Source organism: Equus caballus, chromosome 29 (genome assembly GCF_041296265.1).
Source record: "Equus caballus isolate H_3958 breed thoroughbred chromosome 29, TB-T2T, whole genome shotgun sequence".
NCBI classification, from domain to species: domain Eukaryota; kingdom Metazoa; phylum Chordata; class Mammalia; order Perissodactyla; family Equidae; genus Equus; species Equus caballus.
Genome location: NC_091712.1, coordinates 14,049,827 through 14,073,684, shown reverse-complemented (window position 1 = coordinate 14,073,684; position 23,858 = coordinate 14,049,827). Strand labels below are relative to the sequence as shown.

At 46.6% G+C, this 23,858-nt stretch overlaps 1 protein-coding gene and 1 long non-coding RNA gene across 3 annotated transcripts; one reads left to right on the top strand and one right to left on the bottom strand.

Annotated features, from left to right (window-relative positions):
- Nucleotides 1-2,321: 2,321 nt before the first annotated feature.
- FZD8 (frizzled class receptor 8) lies at nt 2,322-5,984 on the bottom strand. The gene has a single exon (XM_023631930.2). It carries the CDS (start codon nt 5,122-5,124, stop codon nt 3,034-3,036), a length of 2,091 nt encoding a protein of 696 aa, XP_023487698.2. The 5' UTR covers nt 5,125-5,984; the 3' UTR covers nt 2,322-3,033.
- Nucleotides 5,985-6,130: 146 nt separating this feature from the next.
- LOC138921465 (uncharacterized) lies at nt 6,131-22,410 on the top strand. 2 transcript variants are annotated; one of them, XR_011434059.1, is made up of 3 exons: nt 6,131-8,113; nt 8,418-8,454; nt 9,498-22,410. It is a non-coding gene; the product is annotated as an uncharacterized lncRNA (long non-coding RNA). The 2 variants fall into 2 exon arrangements; XR_011434058.1 differs by having other exon boundaries at nt 6,131-8,454.
- The last annotated feature ends 1,448 nt before the right edge of the window (nt 22,411-23,858 follow it).

Below are 23,858 nucleotides of genomic sequence, written 5' to 3'. Positions count from 1 at the left end.
GCAACTTTGCAACTCAAGTTTTAGCTTTAAAGGCAAAGACCCAGCCCCTGGGTTTTAACACGTGCAGGTGTGCTCCTGAGAGCTGTCTTCAGAATGTCAGCGGGCTTTTTGTTTGTCTCTTAAGCTCGCTTATATTAAGCACACTTACAGCCATTTTGTAAACGTTATCAAACAGGGCATTTTACAAGGATGTATTGAAGAATTAAAGAGGACAAAAGCTTCAAAGTTGAACATTTCCCACTGTGTCACATAGTTGAAAACGTGTCATAATGAGGATACATTAGAAACCAGTATGCGAACCCGGGATTCCCGCACCCCTTCTCTCTCTGTCCCACATGTGTGGTCAAGACTATGGAAACTGCCCTCAAAGTCCTACTTTGTAACTGAAAATGCAAAGTTTCTGGCTGGTTTATGTACACTACAGTACATGAGAGTCACCACATGGGTTAGATGCAGGCCACCCATTGGTACCTAAGTTACAAAAAAGTCATTCTTTCATGAATAAAACTGCTGGGAGGTGAAGATTTTACAACGCCCCTGACTTTAAAAAGTAAAATCGGAATGATAGCTAAAGCAGGTGTTCTTATTGCATATCTAATTTTAAAAATCCAATTAACACCAAGAGTGACTCTGGAAAGGATTTGTAAAATGTTTCTACCAAGAAGTTCTTCTTAAAAGTCTCTTGCGTGAGAAAGATCAGTCAAGGAAGTAGTTTCCATCCTACTAATTAAAAAAAATTTTTTTTAACTACTAAATATTCCTATTAGGAGAAGTAAAGAGAACAAACATCTTAGCAGGATGCAGAGAACCAGCCCCCTTGCACCCCAGAATGTCTGATGCCCCCATCATTAGCAGGGTAGCTGCCCATTTATTATCTTGATTGACAGGTTAATAAGGGACCTGGGGCTATCTTTTCAGTTTGAACACACAATCTTACCAATTACTTTTAAATTATTGCTAATCTGTCAGAAAATAACAAGCATGAGGAATAAAAATATCTGAAAAAGAGAGATGTCTGCTGAAGCAGCTCGTACTTCCGCTGCTTTAAAAGGCTCAGTTCAGAAAACTTGCCAGAATTTAGTCAATAGAATTTAGGCACTGAAGGTTTTTTTTAAGAAAAACTTGTAGTTTATAATAGTTCATTGGTTCAATTAGGAGCGAAAAAGAAGGGAGTTTTGTAATGCAATTGTCCAGCAAAGGAAAACGCTTTAAATTGGGGGATTATGTGCGCAGACCACCTGTAGGGCATTCAGAGCCCAGTTCTATGAGGCTCCAACCCCGGCTAGCTGCCTGCAGGCTGGCTAACAATGCCGGAAAAGCCGTTTAAAAGGATGCGCGCACTTGTGCCTCTGGTCTTCACTAACTGTTACACGTCTTCCTCTCCCTTGCTCTCTCTCCTTTTTAAAGTAAAAGTCCCACATCCCTTTAATGGAAGAACTTTAAGGCTCCGCGGTGGCCAATTGGTCTGCACCAAGAGGAGCCGGGCAGCAGGGAAAGAAACTTCAGACTACACAGCACATTTGGAGAGGAGAAAAGATCAAAGCTTTCAAACTCAAAAGACCAAGTTCCCTACAGATTAACCCTATTCATTTGGCTCCTCTTAAAGGAATGATGTGCTGAGCCACTGGGCAGACAGGTAAAAAGTTCGACAATTGCCAAAGCCTTCTTCTGTTTAATTCAACAGCCTTATGCTCAAATAAATTAGCTTAGTCTTGACAGAGGAACAATAGCTTTTTTCTCTAGGAAAAGCAGCACATTTGATATACACAAGCCTGGAAGGTTATTAAGATGTTAACCCGTTAGTTTAATCCCCTAAAGACGGCCTGCTCCGGTACCAGGTTGTGAAGTGACTTCTCCTGTAGTGTGATCTGTGGTTTCCAGCATCAGCCTCTACACCTCAGCAGCGCGTTCCGTCCCTGGAAGCCAGGCGTTCAGAGTCACTGATGCGAGGAACCCACATGGGGCTTGGAAGCCTTTAGTGATGTTACATAAGATAAATAAGAAGGCCTGTACGGAATTATTGCCTTGCAAAAAGTTCACTGACATACACTAAGGTGAGCTTTGTCACCCATGGATCAGAAAAGGGCTGCCATTAAAAACACCATCTTTTTGGAAGGTGCAAAAACTCAGTTCTGATTTCAGTTCAACAGTGATATTTACTTTGCTAACAACTTAAGAACTGGGGTTTAACAGGTCATTTTCTCCATGCCTAAGGTCAGCGTACAGAATGAGAAACCAGAAAAATGTCCATTTTCCAACGTGTCCTTAGCAAGCACTTTAAAGGTACCAGTTCAGAGGCGGGGGAGAGGGCAATGTTTAAATCGTTTATCAAAAGCCACTTTATTGACAAAATAGAATACTTATATTTGTTCTTACAGGGGTGGACTCTAAACTTTTTACAAAAAATGTACAGACTGTATATCTTTGAATATGTACATATTTTACACATTTTTACAATTTAACAAATAATTATATAAATACATCCTCTAATGTAAGAAACCCGTATTTACTTGGGGTGTATAATTAAGACATTTCTTGTTTATTTAAGGCATTTGCCTGGTCATTAAGAATACCCAAGCCGTGCAATCCCGTCAGGTCGCGGTCAGCCCTCCTCTAGGACGCGTGAGGAGGCAGTTTGCGCAGGAGAGAGCGGGAGGAGGGCAGGTCCCGCAGGTGAAATCTGTAGGTCTGGCTTCAAGCTCACAAACGGCAAGCGGCGAGGGCTCCAAACCTGGGGCTCCGGAAACGCAGCAGAGTCCACTCTCCTCTGCCCGCAGAAACGAGCCCCTGGCGGGAGGAGCTCCTCACACAGCAGTGGAGGAAAGGGGGATGGGTTGGGAGCCTTCAATGCCAGGTACTTTGTTCTAAGCGAGTCATTTAGGTCCCAGCTAATGGATACCATTAAGAGTTCATTATCATGCTAATAGCAATCAACACGGTGAAGGGGTGGGAACCTCAGCCCGTCGAGTGTCCCTTCGCAGCACTCGGTCTCCTCGCCCCCTCCCCATTCCTCCCGGTGCTCCTCCCCTCCGCTCAGACCTGGGACAACGGCATCTGCTTTGGATAAGACACGGAGCTGGCCGTGCCAGAGCGCCACGTCAGGCCGGTGCTGACGTCGCTGTAAAGGGAGCCCGCCCCGCCGCCAGGCCCCCCGCCCCCGCCGGCCCCCGCGCCCCCGCCGCCCCCCGGCCCGCCGGCGCCCCCCGCGGCCGCGGCGCCCGCGCTCCCGCCCCCCGCGGCGCCCTTGCTGGCCCAGCAGCAGCGGGTGCACAGGGCGCGCCACGACTCGAGCGTCTTGCCCGACCAGACCCACACGCCCGAGGTGATGCCCACGACGAGGCACATGAAGTACTTGAGCATGAAGACGGCGTAGTCGGGCCGGCGCGCCTGGTCCGGCTGCAGGTCCCGCAGGCACGGGCAGTTGTGCGTGGCCTCCCAGCGCGGCCGGTTGTGCTGCTCGTAGAAGAGGCAGGCGACCACGACGGCGGCGGGCACGGTGTAGAGCACGGTGAAGAGCCCCAGGCGGATCATGAGCTTCTCCAGCTTGTGCGTCTTGGTGGGGCCGCCCTGCTGCTTGATGACCGAGCGGATGCGGAAGAGCGACACGAAGCCGGCCAGCAGGAACATGGTGCCGATGAAGAGGTAGATGACGAGCGGCGCCAGCACGAAGCCTCGCAGGTTGTCGAGGCTCTGGTTGCCCACGTAGCAGATGCCCGCCACCGGGTCGCCGTCCACGGAGCTGAGCGCCAGCACGGCGATCGACTTGACGCTGGGCACGAGCCACGCGGCCAGGTGGAAGTACTGCGAGTAGCCGGCGATGGCCTCATTGCCCCACTTCATGCCCGCCGCCAGGAACCACGTGAGCGACAGGATCACCCACCAGATGGAGCTGGCCATGCCGAAGAAGTAGACGAGCAGAAAGACCACGGTGCACAGCGCCGGGCCCGTGGTCTCGTAGCGCACGTGCTGCTCCACGGCGCCCAGCTCCTCGTACTCGCCGCGCCCGCCCGGACCGCCCGCGCCCGCGCCCGCCGCGCCCGCGCCCGCCGCCGCCGCCGCCGCGCCCCCCGCGCCCCCCGCGCCGCCCGCGCCCGGCGCGCCGCCGCTGCACGCCACCTTCTCGTGGCCCGCCACCAGGCGTACCAGGTAGCCGACCGACACGAAGAGGTAGCAGGCCGAGAGGAAGATGATGGGCCGCTCGGGGTACTTGAAGCGCTCCATGTCGATGAGGAAGGTGGAGACGGTGGCGAAGGTGGACACGAAGCAGAGCACAGACCACAGGCCGATCCAGAAGACGGTGAAGGCGCGCTCGTCCTGGCTGAAGAAGGGGTTGTGGCAGGGCAGCGCGCAGTTGGCGATCTGGCCGGTCTTGACGCGGTTGTAGAGCGGGTGCCGCTCGCTGGACACGCTCACCATGGGCGCGCGGCACTGGCAGCCCGGCTCGCAGGGCGCTGCGCCGCCACCAGGGGGCCGCGCCTTCCCGCCGCCGCCGCCGCCGCCGCGCGTGGGGGGCGCCGCTACGTCCCCGCCGCCACCGCCCCTGCCGCGGGACGGGGGCCTGGCCCCTGGCGGGCGGCCGTGGCCGCTGCCTGAGGGCGGCTGCTCGCCGGGAGGCGGCGGCGGCAGGCGGCGCGGCGGGCTGGGCGCGGCCGTGGTGAGGTCGGTGCGGTTGTAGTCCATGCACAGCGTGTCGGGGTTGCCCTGCTCGGGTAGCCGGTCGCAGCGCATGCGGTCGGGCCAGGCGAAGCCGTACTGGCGCATGAGGGGCGCGCAGCCAGCCTTCGCGCGCTCGCACACCGAACGACAGGGAGGCAGGGGCTTCTTGTAGTCCTCCAGGCAGATGGGCGTGTACATGCTGCACAGGAAGAACTTGAGGTCGGGCGAGCACTGGATCTCCACCAGCGGCCAGAACTGGTGCACCTCCAGGCCCGCCTCGTCCTGCGTGTCGTGGTTGAACTGGTTCGGCATATAGGTATAGTTGTAGCCGATGCCCTTGCACAGCGGCACGGTGATCTCCTGGCACGCCAGCTCCTTGGCCGAAGCGGCCGCCGCGCCGCTCGAGCGCTGCAGCAGCGCCAAGGCGGCCAGCAACGAGGTCACTTCCAACAGGTAACCCCACTCCATGCTGCGCGCCTCGGCCCCGCGCCCTTGCCCTCCAGGCAGCGCGCGTAGGGGCGCCGGGAGATCCGGCGAGAGGGCCAGAGAAGAGGAGAGCGGGTGTCCTGCTGGTCTCTCTTCTGCCTCTCCCGGGAGCGGGGCTGCCGGTAACCTAGTCCCTTCTCGGGACGCGTCCGCACGGCGCGGTCCGAAGCCTGGGCAGGGGCGGGCCGCACCTCCCTTCCGCCGCTCCGGGGAGACGAGGGCGGCTGCAGGCGTGCAGCCCAGAGCCCGAGGGTCTCCCTGCTCACTCCCGGCCGAGCTCAGCCCTCGCAGAGCAGCGTGGCTGGCCGCGGCTCATCGTCCCTCCCTCGCTCGCCTTCTCTCCCGCGCGCCCGGCCACTTCTCCGCGCGGCGCCGGCGCTGGTGACTTTGCCGGGCACAGAGGGCGGCGGCGCAGCAAGTTTCCTCTCGGGCCGCGGTGCGCAGTCAAGATGGCTGGGCCAGGCCGCTCCGCCGCCGGGTCAGCCCCTGCGGCTCCCTCTCGATCCCCGGGGGCTCATGCTCGCCCCCAAAGCCGCGCCGCTGCCTCTGGAGTTCGGGACCCGCCTCCGCCGAGGCCGCCGCCCTCTCTCCCCGGTGTCGGCCCCTCGGTCCGCCGCCGGGACTGACGGACCCGCCTCCGGTGAAAGTCCGCGCCGCGCTCCGGCCAAGCAGTCGGCCGACGTGTAGAAGTCCCTTTCTTGCCAGATACGCGGAGCCAAATCCAGACCAGAGGGCGGAGCGGACACCTGAGCGGCGCGGCCCGCGCCCAGCCGCCGCCGCCGCCGCCGCCTCCTCCTCCTCGGCGGGAGCAGCGCCCTTCACCCAACTTCCCGGCTCCGGCCCCGCTCGCGCCGCCCGGCCGGCTCATGAATATTTATACGGCGCGGACTCAGTCTCCGCCCCCGGGCGGACGCGCCAATCGCGGGGCGGCGGGGCGGGGCCTACGCGCTCCCAAGGCTCAGCCTTCCTTAAGGCGGTCCGGCGTGTCCGCGCGGCCATGCGCGCTTCCTGCGGATGGGGACTTCTCCTAACCTTGGGGTTGACCGCAGAGACGGGGCTTGGCCTCGGCTGTCCCCGGGGCGCTCCGTGCGTCTGAGGTCTTGGTGCCATTTCACTGAGTCTGCACTTGGGGTCTGGCGACGGGGTTTTAGGCAGCGCGCGCTTTCTAGGCCCGTTTCGAACAAGTCAAGCTCTGCCTACTACTTTCCCCGAATGTGGGGGCCCTGCTGGCCCCGCGGGCACGCGCGCCTCCGTGAGCCGAGGCGGGGGAAGCCTGGCTGCAGGCGAGCGCGCGGGACCTTCCCGCGGGGAACCGGGGCAGGGGTGCCCTTCTTGGGGTTCGCAGAATGATGGTCTTTGAGGCTTGAAAATACGGGAGGAGTGGAACGACGGCAGTTCGTCCTGGACGGTGGGGCTGCACCGGGGGCGGCCCGGGAGCAGGGGTCCGGGAGCCCAGCCGCGGACCCGCGAATCTCCCCCCGCCTCTGCTGAGTGTCTGGGGGAGCCTCAGTTTCCCTACCTGGAGAGTGGGGTAATGGTACAGATCTCAAAGGGGGTTCTGATAATTAGGTGAGAGAAGATACATAAAGCAGGCGGGACACATTGCTTCCTTATGAAAAATAATTCCCTGTCTCCTTAAAAGGATAAAAGGGCTTATGAATAGGACAGACTGGAAACACGGCGGCTGGAGTCTCTCTCTTCGCCTCGCACTTTTGGAACATATGTACGCCTATCCAAAGTTCACATGTTTTTGCCAGAGCCTCCTTTTCTGCCGGAGGAGGCGGTGCTGCGCCCTGGCGCGGACGCGCGGACACGTATCCGCGATCCGCAGCGAGCGGAGCGGGTCCCGAGCTGCTCTCGGCGGCCCCTTGGGACGCGGCCAGCCAGCGCTGCCCCCGCCGCTGCGCAGCCACCTTAAGACGGGAGGAGGGGGGCCGAGGGGCCGGCGGCCTGGCAGGTTCATTTACGCTTGTTAGGGCGTCCCAGGGGGTTGTCTTTCTCCGAGAATGGAGTGTTTATTTTTTAATTGATGTGCTGTTTCATTTAGCGCTTGTATGGAACTCATGCTGGGGCTGTAATTACTGTAATCTCGGGAACAAGCATTTCAGTTAGCCAGGAGGGTGGCAAAACGCGTTCCCTCTCTCCCTCTCTCCCCCCTCCCTCTCTTCCCTCTCTTCCCTCTCTCTCTGTTGCGAGATTTTTGCTGATTGTCAGATTTCATAGCAAGACCGAGTAGGACTAGGGAGCCAAAGTTGTGGAGGGTGTGGGCACAGAGAAGCAGAATTACAGGTACAGTTGAGGCCAGCTCCACTTTCTGGGGGTGGGGGTGATGGTAGTTGGTGGTTATCTGTTTAAGACCAATTCTCGTCACGAAACAAACATAACTAGCAGCATTTGTATATTGCTTGAGCTAATGGAATCTGTCTTCCTTCTGTTTTCTCTAGCTTAGTTAGCAACCTCTTTAGGCGCCACACTCTAAACAGACAGGCGGAACCCCCCACCCCACCCCCGGCCCCCGGTTTTTGGCAAGTTCTGTATTTTGGCCAAGAATTCTAGGCATATCCACCAGGCTGTAGTTATACCCCTATCTTCCACCGTCTTTTTCTTTTTCTTCTTCTTCTTCTTTTTTTTTTTTTTTTTTAAACTGAAGTCTAGTTAGAACCTCAGCATACTGAAAAATAACACTTCCTTCTCTCTTTTGTTTTGGAAAAACTAAACTCCATAGGAATCAAAAATTCAAAGGCTTCAGAAATATTAGCTGATTCAGCAGAAAATGATCCCTTCGAAAATGCAAAGGCTCAACCTTTACTTGGCCTTTTTTTTTTTTTTTAAATCAATTCCTGTCTCCCCTCCTCCTAATCGGAACCCCCTTTTATGGCTGGTTGAATGTAGAGGGTCACCTGTCTCTTTTGGTGGTACCTTGTTCATAGAGGGTCATTGTCCAGAAAGTTCGACTTCGCAGCAACAACAGGTAATTTCTGGAACACCAGTTCTGAGGGCAGTTGAGAGGCAGGTCCCCCTTGTAAGGACCGGCCTGGGGCTGCGTTGCCCGGACCACAGATGGGAGGGGCTGGTTTCCAAAAGCAACACAGGCGGGGAAAAGTTCCTACTGCTTTTCTTCAGCAGGGAAATGTCAAATGGTGAAGTTTAGAATTACACCATATAAATTTACTAGAATTAGGTAAAAACAAACTGACATTTGAAAATTGAGGCTGAAAATAGTTGATTTTGGCTTTTAATTGGCTTTTAAATTTTCTTTTTTATTTTGAGACAAGATGAAAGCTTTGATGATGTGGAATGTGGAATTTTTCGGTAAGTATATTAAGTTTGCAGGGGAAAATAAGCAGACAAAACTTCAGAGCTTTCAAAAATTGTGGTATTTGAAGGACCTAACTGAGTTGCGAGATTAAAACTATTTGCCCAAAAATCATTAAAAATTTACTTTTGAGAGAATATAAGGATGGCATTTAAAATTTACCATTAAATTAAATGGCTACTTGACAATTTTTGCGAGCAGAAGAGACCAGGAAGCCAGTTAGTGTGTGAAAGACAGTGACTGGCCAGCTAAAAGCAAACCAGAATCATTTATCAACATGGCCGCTAAATAATGATTTTTTTCTTTTGTGTGTAAAGCAGCTGCTTTTTAAGGGAGGGGAAATAGCTTTAGTAGTGACATAAATGAAGTAGGAAACTTTCTGGAGGAATTTCTGAACAGATGTCTTGTTACTGAGTAGCCCACAGCTTAATAACATAAACAGTTGAAGGCATGAATTAACTCAGAGGAGGGGATGTTTTACCAAACATTGGATACTAAGTTAGATAGGAGGCTATTGATATAGTGTATATATTGTTTCCAATTTAAGAAACTTTGGAGCAATTATGTTTCAGTGGATTTTGTTTAAAAATCCAGCATAAAACTCTTGAAACAAGAGTGAGTCTAACATATACCAATAAAATGATACATTCCAGAGATTAAAAAGAGAACGCTTTAGTAACTAAAGCAGTTTCTTAGGCATTGTATAAAACAACAATTGTTTCTCCTAAAAGCTTATTTTCTTTCAGTGCTATATTTCAAGAGAATAGAAATGTATATATATATATAAAATCAAGTACTATATTTTTGGAAAATATAAAACTGTATTGGGTAATATTGGGGTTTCTTGGTGTTTTTAAGTCTGTCTTTCAAAGGATTATGTCTTGAGTCATCCCCTCCATAGATGGAAGGGAAGGTAGAGGTTAACTGGTCTTGCTTCTGTCTCTACCAGAATTAAAATAGGTGAGATTATTTTGAAACTCTTTCATATTACTGTTAAACTCTGTTAAAGGTCTTCCTCTTCTATTTTGTCTGCCACAAGGAAAACGATCCTGTCAGAAGGAGCTACTCACTGCTGTGTCTGCTGTAACAAGGCTAAGTGGGATGGAAGGAGATAACCGAGACAAATGTGTGCCACTGGCCAGGAATCAGGTTCTCACTTGACATGTGGCTGCCATTTTGGAAAATGGCAACTGCACTGTCATTGTTTAATTTTATCATTATTCTATAATGTGTCTTAAAAATTGATAATTGTTTCCCTCATTCACACTGGAATATTGCCCAGATGCGGAAACTCTTGTGATATAGGATGCATTGTGCATGAGTTTGAGAACTTTTAGGTGCAATAAAGACCTCCTAAGTGTAACTGGTTTAGCCAAGAAGGACACTTAATTCATCTCATATGTCAGTGAATTTGGAAACAGGAAGTTCCACCATTGGTTCATTCTGTGACTCAACCGTGTGAGGCCTGCAGCTCGCCTTCTAGGCTCTCAGCTTCCCCTTTGGTTGCAGGGTGCCTGCCTCTGTGGAGTCGGCATGCTTCCTGGGACAGCTGCCAAGGCAGGAAGAATGGCAGGACTCCCCCTGTGCACCTCTGCCCTTGGAAAAGAAAGTCTGCCCCAAAGGCCTTTGACCACCTTCCTCTTAGGTTGCACTGGTCTGAACCAGCTGTAGGCTGTGGTGGGCGGCTGGTGACAGGTGGGCTCTTGTGGCAAGGAAGCCAAGGAGGGGAAAGTGACTATTGAGCAGACGACAGTCAGCCACACGTTGCTCTTTGAAACGAACTTTCAAGCAATATCATTGAGCCAACATGCCTAGTCTTCCAAAGTGTTTTGTCCAGGGCTGTGAATTAAGTATGATCTAGATCCAAGAAAACCTTGATATCTACATTTTTTTCCTTTTGAAGATCACACAATACAGTTCTCTGACAGTTGGCGTGAAATAAATGTCGAATGGTTTACTACTTGTTTTATTTATAATATTATAAACTGCGTAGTGTTTAGTTCCTTACTTCCTTTTTATTAAGCCCCTCCCCTCGTTTTGGGAGACTTCCTTAAAAATATTGACACAGGGGCCCCCCTGTGGCCAAGTGGTTAAGTTCACATGCTCCGGTTCAGCGGCCCAGGGTTTCGTTCGTTCGGATCCTGCGCACGCATGTGGCACCGTCATGAAGCCACACTCTGGTGGCGTCCCACACAGCACAGCCAGAAGGACCTGCAACTAGAATAGACAAGTATGTACTGAGGGGCTTTGGGGAGAAGAAAAAGAAGATTGGCAACAGATGCTCAGGTGACATTCTTTAAAAACAAAAACCTTGACACAATTCTGGAATTTTAGTTTTCTTTTCTCTTTGTCAAACCAAGTGACTTTTTTTATATTGAAAAAATTAATTATAATGTAGGAGAAACTGTATTGAACCCCATCTCTGAAGGGCTTATGGGTGTGAAAGAACCTTTATATCAAAAAAATTTTGGTGTAGGCAAGAGTTTATTTCAGGTAACCATTTTAAAATGATGGTCTGAAACAATAATAACATTCACGTTAGTAATACAAATAATAATTATGAGGGCACTAAGGGCTTGGGGATGGTAGAGATGAGAATGGCATTTCTCTCTATTTTATGTTTATTTTTGACCCGATTCAGGTAAACAGGTGGAATTTTTATTTGAGAGCTGACATCACTTGATTTTTTTCTGGTGCAAGTCTTGCTCTTAGAAGCAGATATACTTCCATAGGATTGACTTCATAGTTTATAAGAAGCATAATTTGTAATATAATAATTTATAAAGATAAAAATTTGATGCATTAATGTGTAGAATTTATTGAAATAATATCACAACATTAATATAAATTCCTGGCATACATTCTCAAAACACAGTACAATAGGGTTCAGTTTGAAAAATACCTAGTCTAGGATGTGTTCAAAATATCCTGGTAAGTGAGATGAGCAGGATATAGACCTATATGGATGAGTCCAATTATATGATTATATATGCATAGAAAAAAGACTAGAAGGAAGTTCATCCAAATGTTACCTATAGTTATGTTTGAATTGTATTAACTAGGAGTAATTTCCTTCTTTTTGTATAAAGATCTGAATTTTACACTTAGAAAAGTTATCTTGAAATAACCCTGGACTTAGCATTTATTATATATTGTGCTTTTTTTTAATTTTGTGTATTTTGTCTTTTCTCCTTACATGGATCAAAATGACCAGAGAGCAAAGGCCACGTCTTAGCTCTCTCTTTTTCCCACACGGATTCTGGACCAGGTATGACGATATGCTGTCTAAATACATTTGAGCTGATCCACAGATTGACTTGCTGTTCTCAGCTTTGGTTGGGTTCTCTGGTTCCAGTGCTCCAGAGCTGTCCTGCTGACTGAGGATGTGTGGTTTTGGATGGGATGAGGGGGGAAAGGAAGGAGTTTGTTCTTGGGGGACTACAGAATTGGCGTTAGAGGCAGGACTCTAGGTGGTGCCAGCCTTTCCTGTCCTTGGCATAGTGTCCAGTTTTGCCCTAGGCTGATCCAGCCTATCACCCGTAACATTAGGTCATCTCCATGGTGTTACAGATTGACATACCAAACTATTTGAATGCTTCTTTTTACTGGTTATGGGTAAAGTCAAAGTTACTGAAGAAGACTGCAGCAGTGGTGGAGGGAAGATGGGCTTTGGGTCAGGCAGTCCTGGGGGCATTCCAGCTCGGTTATTTGCTCCCCATGGGGACAGGTGACCCTCAGTCTCTCTGAGCTTCCCTTCCTTGAGCTTAAAGTGTGGAATGACTATTATAAGAGTCCCTCCTAGGTTGTGAGTGTTAGAGGAACTAAAAGTGTGAAAAGGCACCCAGCACAGTGCCTGGACACTAATGCCCGAATCGAGCTTCCTAAGAGTTTACTCTTAATGTACAGAGTGATAGGAAATGTACCCATGACCACAAAAATCACACAGAATGAAGTTCTCCTGATCTTTCACTTCTCCACGCATGGGGGGGTGTTCCCTGGGGGAGGGTCTCAGCAGAGCTGGGTGAAAGCGTCATGGCATTTTTTATGACTTCGCAGCAGGCTCATGCAGCATCCCTCCCGCTGTCTTCTGTTGGTTGAAGCTGTGAGAGGCTGCTCAGATTTCAGGGCAGAGGCATGGATCTTCCTCAAAATGGAAGGAATGTCAAACATTTTGGGGGCTGTATTTTAAAACTGCCACACCAACTAAATGCCAGGTCCTATGTTAGGTGTTCGGGCTATAAAGATGGATGAGACTTTGTGTTCATCAGTGTTCTCCAGAGAAGCAGAACCAGTGTCATATATATAATCATATGTATCATTGTGAGGAATTGGCTCATGCACTTATGGAGGCTGAGAAGTCCCATGATCTGCCATCTGCAGGCTGGAGACTCAGGAAGGCCAGTGGTGTGGTTGAGTCCAAGTCCGCAGGCCTGAGAAGCAGGGGAGCCGATGGTGTAACTCTTAGTCTGAGGGCAGGAGAAGACTGATGTCCTAGCCTGACCAGTGGGCAGGACAGGCAAGTTCATCCTTTGCCTTTTGTTTTCTTCAGGCCCTCAATGGGTTGGCTGATGCCGACTCACATCGGGGAGGGGAATCTCCTTTCTGAGTCCACTCATTCAGATATTAATCCCATCCAGAAACACCCTACAGACACCCCCAGAAATAACATTTAGCCAAATATCTGGACACTCTGTGATTTAGTCGAGTTGACACATAAAAGTAGCCGTCACACACATTCTCTCTTTTACAGGGAACTCTTATGGGGCAGCTACCGATACGCAACTAGGATGCCACTCTGTAGAAGTATTTACAAAATACACACAAGTAACGTCAGGGAACAACTAAATGTGTCTAAAAGAGCAAGGAAAGGCCTTCACAGCGTTTTTGAAGAATGGTCAGGAGTTCACTGATTTGAGGAGGGTGGAATTGTTCCAGACTTTTGCCAAAGCATTTACAAATCATGAAGATGAAATTACCTTTGCATCTGTTACATCTGTTCATGTAACAGCAAGAGCTTTTCTTGAACAGAGACATTTTTACTTGTATTCAATCAGTTGGTATACTTTGACTTTTGATGAGGTTACATTTGGGTCTTCAGAATTCAGTATCTGTTACTACGTTTTCAGCTTCTGGTAACAGGAAGCTCACCTATGGTGGCTCAGAGGACACGTGATCTCACATTACCTGGGATCTGGAGGTGGGATGGCTGCAAAGTTGGTTAATTCTGTGACCCCACGATGCCCTCAAGACCTAGGTCCTTTCCATCTCCTTTCTCTGCAGCCACTGTGTGTTGGTTAATTCCCTTCATGGTTCCAAAATGGTTGTAGATTGAGGCTCACGTCCTCAAATACCAATGTCCAGAGGCAGAAAGGGGGGCATTCTTCTCCCTGTGTCTCTTTTTAAGAGCCAAGAAGACTTTCCTGGAACTGACTTCCTCTTGTTTCTCGTGGCTCAGAATTGGGTGACCGGCCACATTGCTGAGCCCTGGCCTGCCAAGGTGGGATCACTTGAATGAAATCGGGGCTTTGCCAGCAAGGAGGAAGGGTGGGGAATAGCCTTGGGTAGGTAACCAAGGGTATCTGCTTCAACCGTGAGGCCTGTCACCACATGGTGGGAGGCCAGTGTCTCTTTGGGTCTAACTGCTGCCATCCACAGTCAGCCTGTAGCCCATATGGTAGCCTTTGAAGATTTTTATGCCCTTTGTGTGTTATCAGCAGAGCTTAAGTCTTTTCTCCTCCTCCTTGCCCCGTAGCCACATGCACGGGGATCTATTAATAAGGTTCCAGTTACTTCTTTCACTAGAGCGAGCTATTTTACTTAAGAGTGTAGTTTATTCCTGCTTTCAGAAATCCAGTTGGCTTTCGGGCCCCTTGGCAAGGCCAGGTTGGAGAACAACTCTGTCTGGCAGGACAAGCTGGGTGGTTTGTAGCGTTTCCTCTGTTGCCTGTCTCTCCACAGACTCCCTGCAGGGTAATTACTTGAAGGAACACCTTACCAAACAGCTGGGAAGCATGACTAACAAGGACTGCCAGAGATGAGAATTTATTTCTCACCTGTGTGGTTTCCCGAGCCTGGCAGGGCTGAGTAATGACCAGCTTGCCATCGCCCACTGAGAGTGCAGAATCCAGGGGAGCCAGGTGGGGGTTCTGGCTTGTGGCTGGATCCCACTGCCTGCAGCTAGTGCCCCAGACCACCAGTTTCTTGAGAATCACGCCTCCACGGAAGTACTCAAGTTTACTTGTTCTTTACCTTTTCTCTAGCATTTTGTGTCTTTACTCAATTTTCCTTTCTGCACATTATTCCTATTTATACCATTCATAGTTCTCGGGAGAAAATTTGTGACCTCTTGACTGAGCGCTGCTTCTGTATTGATCTTGGTAATTGCCTTTCTTCTGTAGGTGCTAGTCCAAGAGGCTCCTGGCTTACAAAATCTTGCCCACAAACCTTTTAGTAGAATGTGATAGCTGGACTTGTTAGGATGGGACTGTTTCCCCAGGAGATTCCCCTGTCCTCCCCAAGGTGAGCCAGATTGCCCTGGGTGGCTGTTTACATTACACATGTGCTCCCACTCCTATTTGCTCAGGCTGGGTCTCAGTAAGCAACTGCCACTCTTGGGGGAGAATCTTGTCTTTAGATATATTGGCTTTATCATGTTCTGCTACTTTTGGGGGCTGAAGGGGAAGGATTCCTGTTTTTGCTTTTTGGTCTATTACTCTGTTGATTATTAAATCATCATGTTTTCCAGTAGGATCCATGTGGTCTCTGGATTCCTGTTTCAAAAAAATACGTCTATCTCCACAGCTGTGGTGGTGTGGTCTCTTCATTTTGTGATGTCTTTGGTCTTGTCCTCCAGTCTTAAATAGAATGGAAGGAATCTCTTTATGTTTTATCTGTCAAAAATCTGAAAGGATTCATTTTCTATTAGGATTCTATTGGAGTTTGGTTGCCTTGTGGTAATAAAATGCCGAGGTTTCTGCTGGAAGGTAATCCACTGAAATTATACATCCCGATTTTTTTTTTTTTGATTAGAGTGAAAAATGTGGGTATAACTAAACAGAATGAATCCTAACCTATAATTCATAATTGCAGAATGATGAATGGGAGCCTTGTTCCTCAATCCCCCACGTGGGCAATAAAAACTGTGCTTAGAAAATGAAAAGTTTGGATTCTATGCTAATGGTTACTACGGGGAATTGTCACTGCGCTTCAGACGAGGAGTGACCAGAATGAGGAAGGGACGTTGTGTGATCTGCTGCACACTGGGATGTGTTGAGGCTGCTGAGAGGAGCCTGGCTGGGCAGGTGCGAGTGGAAGAGAATTGTTAGCTACCATTACAGCATGCCTTCGATGCGCCAGGCTCCGGGCTTGACCTTTTTTAATATCTAGGATGTTTTGGCAAGTAGTAACAATTAACCCTACTCAAACTGGCTCATGCAAGATGGAAATTTATTCTCTCACATAACAGGAAGTACAGAAGTAGGGGAAAGTCCCAGGTCAGGTGATACAGATTTTCAAAAATAGCATCAAGGATTCAGGTTCTTTCTGTGTCTCCATCCTGCCTCCCTTAGGGTGTTGGCAGTGGTGACCTCAGGCTCAGAAGATGGTTACAGCAGCTCTAGGCTCCACCTCCAGAGACAACATCTTAATGAAGTACAAGAAACAAACAACGGGGCTACTTCGTTCTTTCTCCTCCTTGGGAGAAGGCGCCTTTCCCGGGAGTCTCCTGGAAGGCCTCCTTGACTGCACTGGGCTGAATCCCTGTTCCTAAATCAACAGTTGGGAAGAGGAGTGCAGTTGCCACAATCGGCTTAGAGCAATCAGGTCCCCCATCTCGCGGAGCTGTGAATTACTTCATCTTTCTCTGAAGTGTCTGGCCATGTGGAGGGAATACCTGAATAAAATGAGGGTTTATAAGAAAGAAAGAAGGGAAGTGGAGATGGATGTTGGCTAGGCAGCCAGCATTCTCCTACATGACTGTATCCATCTCTATCTTTATCTTCCTCTCTATCTTTTACAATGCCTAAGCCTCATGGAAAATCTGCAAGGTAGATATTAAAAGGCGTGTTTTACAGATGAGGCTTATTCCAGGACCGCATATTATAGCACAGTGTTTTCAAACAGTGGAAGCCTTTCTTCCAAGCAAATCTTGCATGAAACTACAATATATAAACAGGTGAAAATATATATAAGTTCAAATGATGAAATGGACAAGAAAATCAATTTAAGAAAAACTCAGGCTATTTCGATGAGCACAAACTTTTGAAAATATCAGATATGGATGATATTTGTGGCATCCTACACACACCCAAATTCAGAAAAAAGTCAGTGCTGGCCCATACCTTTCCTAACCAACGTCTCCTAAGAAGTTTGGATATACGCACAGAAAGGATGCCAGCAGCCTTATTCTGAGTGCTTCACATAAATGCTGGTCTCACAGCACAATCACTGTATTGGGGGTTTTCAATGTGTTACACTGTATACGTAGTTTTGGGGAGTGTCTTTTCCCCCTTCTTTTTTTTTTTTTTTGAGGAAGATTAGCCCTGAGCTAACTGCTGCCAATCCTCCTCTTTTCACTGAGGAAGATTGGCCCTGAGCTAACATCCATGCCCATCTTCCTCTACTTTATATGTGGGATGCCTGCCACAAAATGGCGTGTCAAGCGGTGCCATGTCTGCACCCGGGATCCGGACTGGTGAACCCCAGGCCGCTGAAACGGAACGTGTGCACCTAACCGCTGCATCTCAGGGCTGGCCCTCTTTTCCCCCTTCTGATATTTCCTTCCTTGTGAAGCATCTCCACCGGCACAGTGCTCCTGGCTGCCCGCCCCTCCCCGGCACCCCGCTGGCCTTATTCAGCTGCGGGTTTGGAGGCCTCTGGCGTGTGCCTCACAGCCCTCCCTCTCTTCTCCACTCTCTGCCCCTCCGCAAGCTCTGTGCCTTTAGGGCGAGGCCTGCCTCTCCCCACGGCTGCCAGTGACCTAGGGCAAGGTCTGAAGTATTTCAAACACACAGAAAATAAAGGAAATATGCAACAAATATGCAACCCATAATTAATGTGTTAAATTTTGACATATTTGTCCCAGATCTCTTTTATTTTAAATAAATAAAACTTTACAAATATGGCTAAAATCCCACACCCCATCCCCTCTCTCCCCAGAAATAAACACTATCCTAAAGATGATGTGAATCGAACCCTTGAATATTTTTGCACTTTTTATGCATACAGATGTGTACATAAACTATATAGTATTATTTTGAATGAATTTTTAAATATTTTACAAGTGATACTGTACCTATCATTTTATAAATAGCTTTATATATTGCTTAATGTTGATCTGGTTAGCAGTTTTTGGCTGATCATGGTATTCCATTGTGTGAGTGAGTCACACTTTTTTCCCTACTGCACTCGCGAGGAGCAGTTTGGGGAATCCCACGTTTTCACTAGCATACTTAGTGTTGCAGTGAATATCTTTGTTGATGTCCCCTTGTGCACAAGTTCAGGAGTTTCTCTAGAGTGGATATCACATTTCTAAAGTAGAAATTGAGTGGCTGACTTGTAGAGTATGCTTGATTTCAAATTGTCTGAATATGCTCAAATGGCTCTTCAAAGTGGTTGAACCAATTTATGTGCACACAGAAAATGTACAGAAGTTTCTGATTCCCACAGCCTCACCAACGCTTGGGCGATCGGACTCTACCAGTCTGATGACTTTACAAAGGAGACTCATTGTTTTAGTCACTGATGAGATTAAACACATTTAATATGTTTTTTGACCATTTGGATTACCTTTTCTACAAGTCACCTCTTTTTCTTTTTTTTTTAAGGTGTGCTTTTTTTTTGGTGAGGAAGATTGGCTCTGAGCTAACACCTTTTGCCAATCTTCCTCTTTTTGTCCTCCCCAAAGCCCCAGTACATAGTTGTATACCCTAGTCGTAAGTCCTTCTAGTTCTTCTATGTGGGATGCCGCCACAGTGTGGCTTGATGAGCAGTGCACAGGTTTGCGTCCAGGATCCAAACCTGTGAACCCCCAGGCACTGAAGTGGAACACATGAACTTCACTGCTACGCCAGCAGGCAGCCCCAAGTTGCCTCTTCTTATTCTTCATTGTTTGCTCCTGTGTTGTGTTGCCTTTTTTGTTTTGATTTGAGGAAGTCCTAAAAATATCTTGGATAGTCGTGCTTTATGCTTTTCTTTTAGTCTATGGCTTATCTTTCTATTTTATTTATATCTTTGGTAATACAGAATCTTAAAATTTTTAATCTGCTCAAATTTGTCAGTCTTTTATGTCTTTTTATATCTCTTTTGTCTAAGAAATTCAGCTCTAGCATGTAAAGTTATGATGTGCTATTTTTTCTACAAGTTTTGAAGCTCTTCTTGTCATATTTAGGTTCTAATCTATATGAAACTTCTTTTTTGAGATTTGTGTAAGGCAGGTATCTAATTTTATTTCTTCCCATGTATATTGCCACTTAAGTGAGCACAGTTATTGGATAGTCCATTTTTTCTCTTCGTTTGTAATGTCACCTCTAGTATATAGCTAGATCTTACATATACCTAGGTTTGTTTCTAGGGTCTATCCAGCTACATTGATCTATTTTCTGTCTCTGCACTAAGAAGATATATTTTAATTACTATGGTTTTATAAGCCTTAGTTTCTAGTAAGTGGGGATCTTGATCTTCTCCTTCAAAATTATTCTCTCATTCGTATCCATTTTCTTCCAAGAATTTCAGGACCACTTTGCTAAAAGATCTGTGAAAACTCTGTTGTATTTATGTTTTTGTTTCCCCATTATTCCTAATTTGTACCATTTGAATATTTTTCCTAAGTAGTCTGCCTAAAGTTTGTCCATTTTTTTTGGTCTTTTCAAGGAATTTGTTTTTGGTTTTGTCGAATCTTTCTAATTTTTATTATAAATTCTTTTTTGAACCAAGAATTATTCAGAAATGTTTTTTAATTCTAATTTTTGTCACATTTTGGTCAGAGAACATGTTTGGTATGATGTAGATCTCTTTTGATACTGGTTTATGGCTCAGTCCGTTATCAATTTTTGTGTATTCCATGCGTGGTTGAAAAGAAAATGATTTCTCAGTTGTCTTCAGGGTCTTAATGACCAATTTAATCAATTATTGAGAAAAGTAAGTTAAAATCCCCTACTAAAATTGTAAATTTCTAGGTTCTTTCCAGTAAATTCATTAAGTTTGTTGGTTTATTTATTTTGAGGCTATGTTGCTAGGTGCAAAGAGGTTCAAGATTGTTGTATTTTCTGGTGAATGTTCCTTTCATTATTTGGCAATAACCCTCTTTATCTCTAATCCTCTCTCCCCCTGAAAGTCAGTTTTGCTGAGGGCTATATGTTTGTATGAGTTTTTCCAGTTATTGTTAGTATTTTTCAGATATTTCCTGCTCCTCCCCCTGCCTAATTCTTTCCTTTCAACTTTTCTGTGTCATTATGTTTAAGGTGAGTCTCTTGTTAAAAACATGTAACTAGATTTTCAAAATATAATCTTTAAGTCTCTGTATTTTATTTGGGAATTGTAGGTTTTTTTACATTTATTATGATTAATATTATACTGTATTTCAGCCAATCTAAGCTGCTGTTGATTGTAAGACGCAATATTATTTTAGTTACAACAAAGAAACAAAAATATAGTGCAGCTAAACAGTGATACAATGCTTATTTTGAAAGGATTAAAAGAGCTCTTTTTTAATTATAAACCTTTAAAAATCATATGTTGATCTTATGCATAAATATAAATGAAATAAATTAATAAAGTCATTTCTAAAAACTGTCACATTCAGAGTCTAACTCTTCTCAATTGGTGTTTGACTCAGGGTCACCACGGTTTGTGCTTTTCCAAGCCGTATCAACCTCCATGCTATCAAGAAGAGCATTTCTCAAAAGAGCTGAAAGCCATTAGAATCAGCTCTTAAGCTGGCTTTGCAATTATGTAGAACAAACCTCTTTTTGAGTCTAGCTTTGGGAATGTTGTTCAACCTGTTTGATTCACACCTTCTCACTCCCCACAACTGGTCGATTTTTAAGAGTTAAAATGCTGCTCCACTGTTGTCGTCAGCGTTTTCTTCTGAGATGCTGACACCCATTATGTAGGTTTCCATGCTGGTGCTTTTGACGTTCGTGTGCTTGTAGTCATTGCCATCTGTGTTGTGACTGTTGCATGGCCAACAGTGACTGTAGAACACCGTCAATTAAAATATGTGTTCTGATCTCAGAGATGTCAAAATGTGAACACATGCAACTTAGAATTGCTGACACCTTTTATACTTTGTATATAAAGACATAAGGGTTATTTTTATGCTTTATTCTGCTTTCTCTTTGACATAGCTTTTTTTTTTCTGGAATATTTTACCCCCCTTTCTTGCCTTCTATTGGATCAAGTTTTCTTTACTTCCCTTTACTGGACTGGAAGTTACATGTTTTAATTTTTATTCTTTTTCAGGATACTTTAAGTTTTTAACATCTATATTTGACTTGATAAAGTTTAACCAATATCTCTATTTACCTCTTTAGTAATTCACTGAAATGATTGACTCTGCGCCCTCCTCATCTATGTTGTTGTTTTCTAGTATTATAGTTCCCACTTGTTTTCAGCCATCCAAGTTGGCTATCATCATCATTATTATGATGACTTTTTATGATCAATATTTACCCAGTTTTACCCCCACCTCCAAAAGTGTCCTTCCTTACCTTTACTGCACATCTCTTCTCTTCAAAACATACTGCTTCTTCCTTTTGAATTCAGTTTCCTTCTTCCTGAGATCTGTCTTTTAGCCTGAAAATGTCTGTAATATGCCCTCACTCTTAAATGACAGGCTAACCTGATATAGAGTTTTGGTGGTGGGGGGAGGGTTATGTGGTTTCTGGTGCCAGGTGCATAGTGTAGATCAGATTCTCAACCTGCCCACGTTCTGTTTTAAAAATAAGCTCCTGGTCGTTGCCTCCTGCGTAGGTTTGTAGGCTTTTCTACCCTCTTCTGCTGAGGTGGAAACCTCTCAGTGGCTCTGGCTTCATTCCATGTGTCAGCCCCACTTGTTGTGGGGAGGGGCCCGCTTCCCTGCCTTCTATCCCCGTCACCCCCCAGCGTTCAGGCCCCTCTTTACTGCTGGCTGTTGGAAAGTTCTCTTTCCACCTTCTGAGTTCAGCTCTGCATTACATATTTATCTTGCATTTCTAGACGTTTTGTGGCAGGAATGTTTTGCATTGGCCCAGTCTGCTTTTCTGTGGACCCTCTGAGAATACTGCATTTTTGTTTTCACGCTGTGTTTTTAAATATTCAAAATAGTTAAGACTATATTGAAAAATTGAAATTTGAGTTTTTGGTTCAACTTCTGGTTCTGTGGAAGCTTGGATTTCTACAAATATGATCTTTAAATCACTGCTCTATTGTATGGCTTTGAAATCCATAGTTAGGTAACTGCCCGGGCACGAGATCCCAGGCCCATGGTGGATAGAACAGACTGCAGGCAAGAAGTCCCCCCTCGAGGTTTCCAGCCTATGGCAGTTACACACCTGAGGTATCAGAAAGTTATACCCCATGGCAAGTCTGGGTTGTCACCTCCCAAAATAGCTGATGTGCGTGCCAATGCACTTCTCCAAGCTGTTTATTCGTAGCTTAAGAGTCTGTTTATTCGTAGCTTTAGATAAGAAAAAATGGTCTGGGAGGGGCAGAGTAGTTAATCATTATGTAGAAAGAAGAGAGAATATCTTTTTGTATGATTATTGGCTGGTTGTATTTCTTTTTCTTTCACATAAAAGCGAATTTACCTCATCATTTTTCTATGACATGATGTCACGGAAATGAAAACTCCATAGCTTGCTGGTATGATGGTAAAATGGTGTAGCCAATTTGACTCTGTCTCTTTCAGTCAGTTAGCTTTTGCTCTGTAACAGACCATCCCAAAACTCAGTAGTTCAGAAACAGCAAACATTTTTTATTTCTCATACTTTTGTGAGTTGGCTGTGCAGTTCTAGTCTGGCCACTCAGCTTGGGCTGGGTGGTGTAGGATGGCTTCAGTCACTTGTCTCGGGGTTGGCAGGCTGGTTGCTCTGGGTTGGCCTCAGCTGGAACGTCTTGCTCCTCTGCTCTCATCCTCCGGTAGGCTAGCCCAGGCTTCTTCACACGGTGACGGCAGCCTCACAAAGAGCAGCGAGAGAAGGCAAGCTCACAGCGCCAGCACCTTTTAAATCCCTGCTTGCATTACGTTTGTTAGTGTCCCATGGGCCAAAGCAAGTCATATGATGGAGGAGGGGAATGTCACGTTGCGCAAGAGTGTACCCGTAAGGGTGGAGATAACTTTTTGGCCATTGTTGTAATCTACCATATTAGAAAATCGATACACCCTTTCCGGTGTCTCTGCTAGAGGAGCACTGGCACGTGTGGCATAGAGTATAGCAGACATATACGAGGGTCTCTTTTTATACTAGAAGAAGGTTGGAAACTGCTGAAATACACGTTAGTTGGGGAGTGATAACAAAAAATTCTGTGCTATTGACTACCACAAAGTAGTTAAAGAGAATGTGATAGTCATGTATATGAATCGAAAAAGACGTATTTTTAAGTGAAAAAGCCAGTTGCTGAACCGTACACAGTTCATACCTCCCAACACACACACAAAAACGAAATTCCTGTGGGGACCCCTACATCCTGTCACATCCAGCGTGACAAGTGTTCAGAAGTGTGCACGCTAGACTGGGAACAGAGGTTGCCTTTGCAGAGGGGGTGGGGTTGAGTAGTGGTCAATAGGAACTTTCACTTCATTTTTTTTGGTATCGTTTGTATTTTTTACAAAATTAATGCATTTACGTATTGTTTATTCTACATGAATAAAATTTAAACTTAAAAAGGGAAGAACTTAATGTGATTCTCCAGCACGGGGCTGGAGTCATTCGAGTGCCTGCGGACATGGGATTGCACTGTGCACAGAGCCTTCCTTCTCGACTCACTTCCCGCTGCCACATGTGCCACTTGGTTGGAGTGTTTCAAGGTTGGTAAACTAGATCCAAGCAAGAGGAAACCTCTGGGACTTATCCTCTTGAAGATACAGTATTCAGCCGAGTCGTTATGGTGCCCAGAGGGCCAGCTGGCGTAATTCCTCTTTGCGTAGTTTTGGGGTCCTGTCTGCAAATACCATGCAAAATGTGTGGTATCATTTGTCCTAAATAATTTCAACAGAGTCCGGAGTTCGTTGATAATTAGTCTTTCGTGAAACGTTCAGAATCTAGTGAATTATCATTTTGAAGCTGACATAAGTAGAGATTAAATTTTTGCCCTTTTCCTGTTCATTCCAGTTAAAATCTTTATCTCCTAAAATTTATGATGTTTCCACAGTGTAGCAGATAAAGTTCGTCCCTGTCTGCAGGGACTGACTAACCATTTCCTT

Coding starts and splice junctions, on each gene's coding strand:
- FZD8 (XM_023631930.2), bottom strand. CDS start 5,124: ATGGAGTGGGGTTACCTGTTGGAAGTGACCTCGTTGCTGGCCGCCTTG.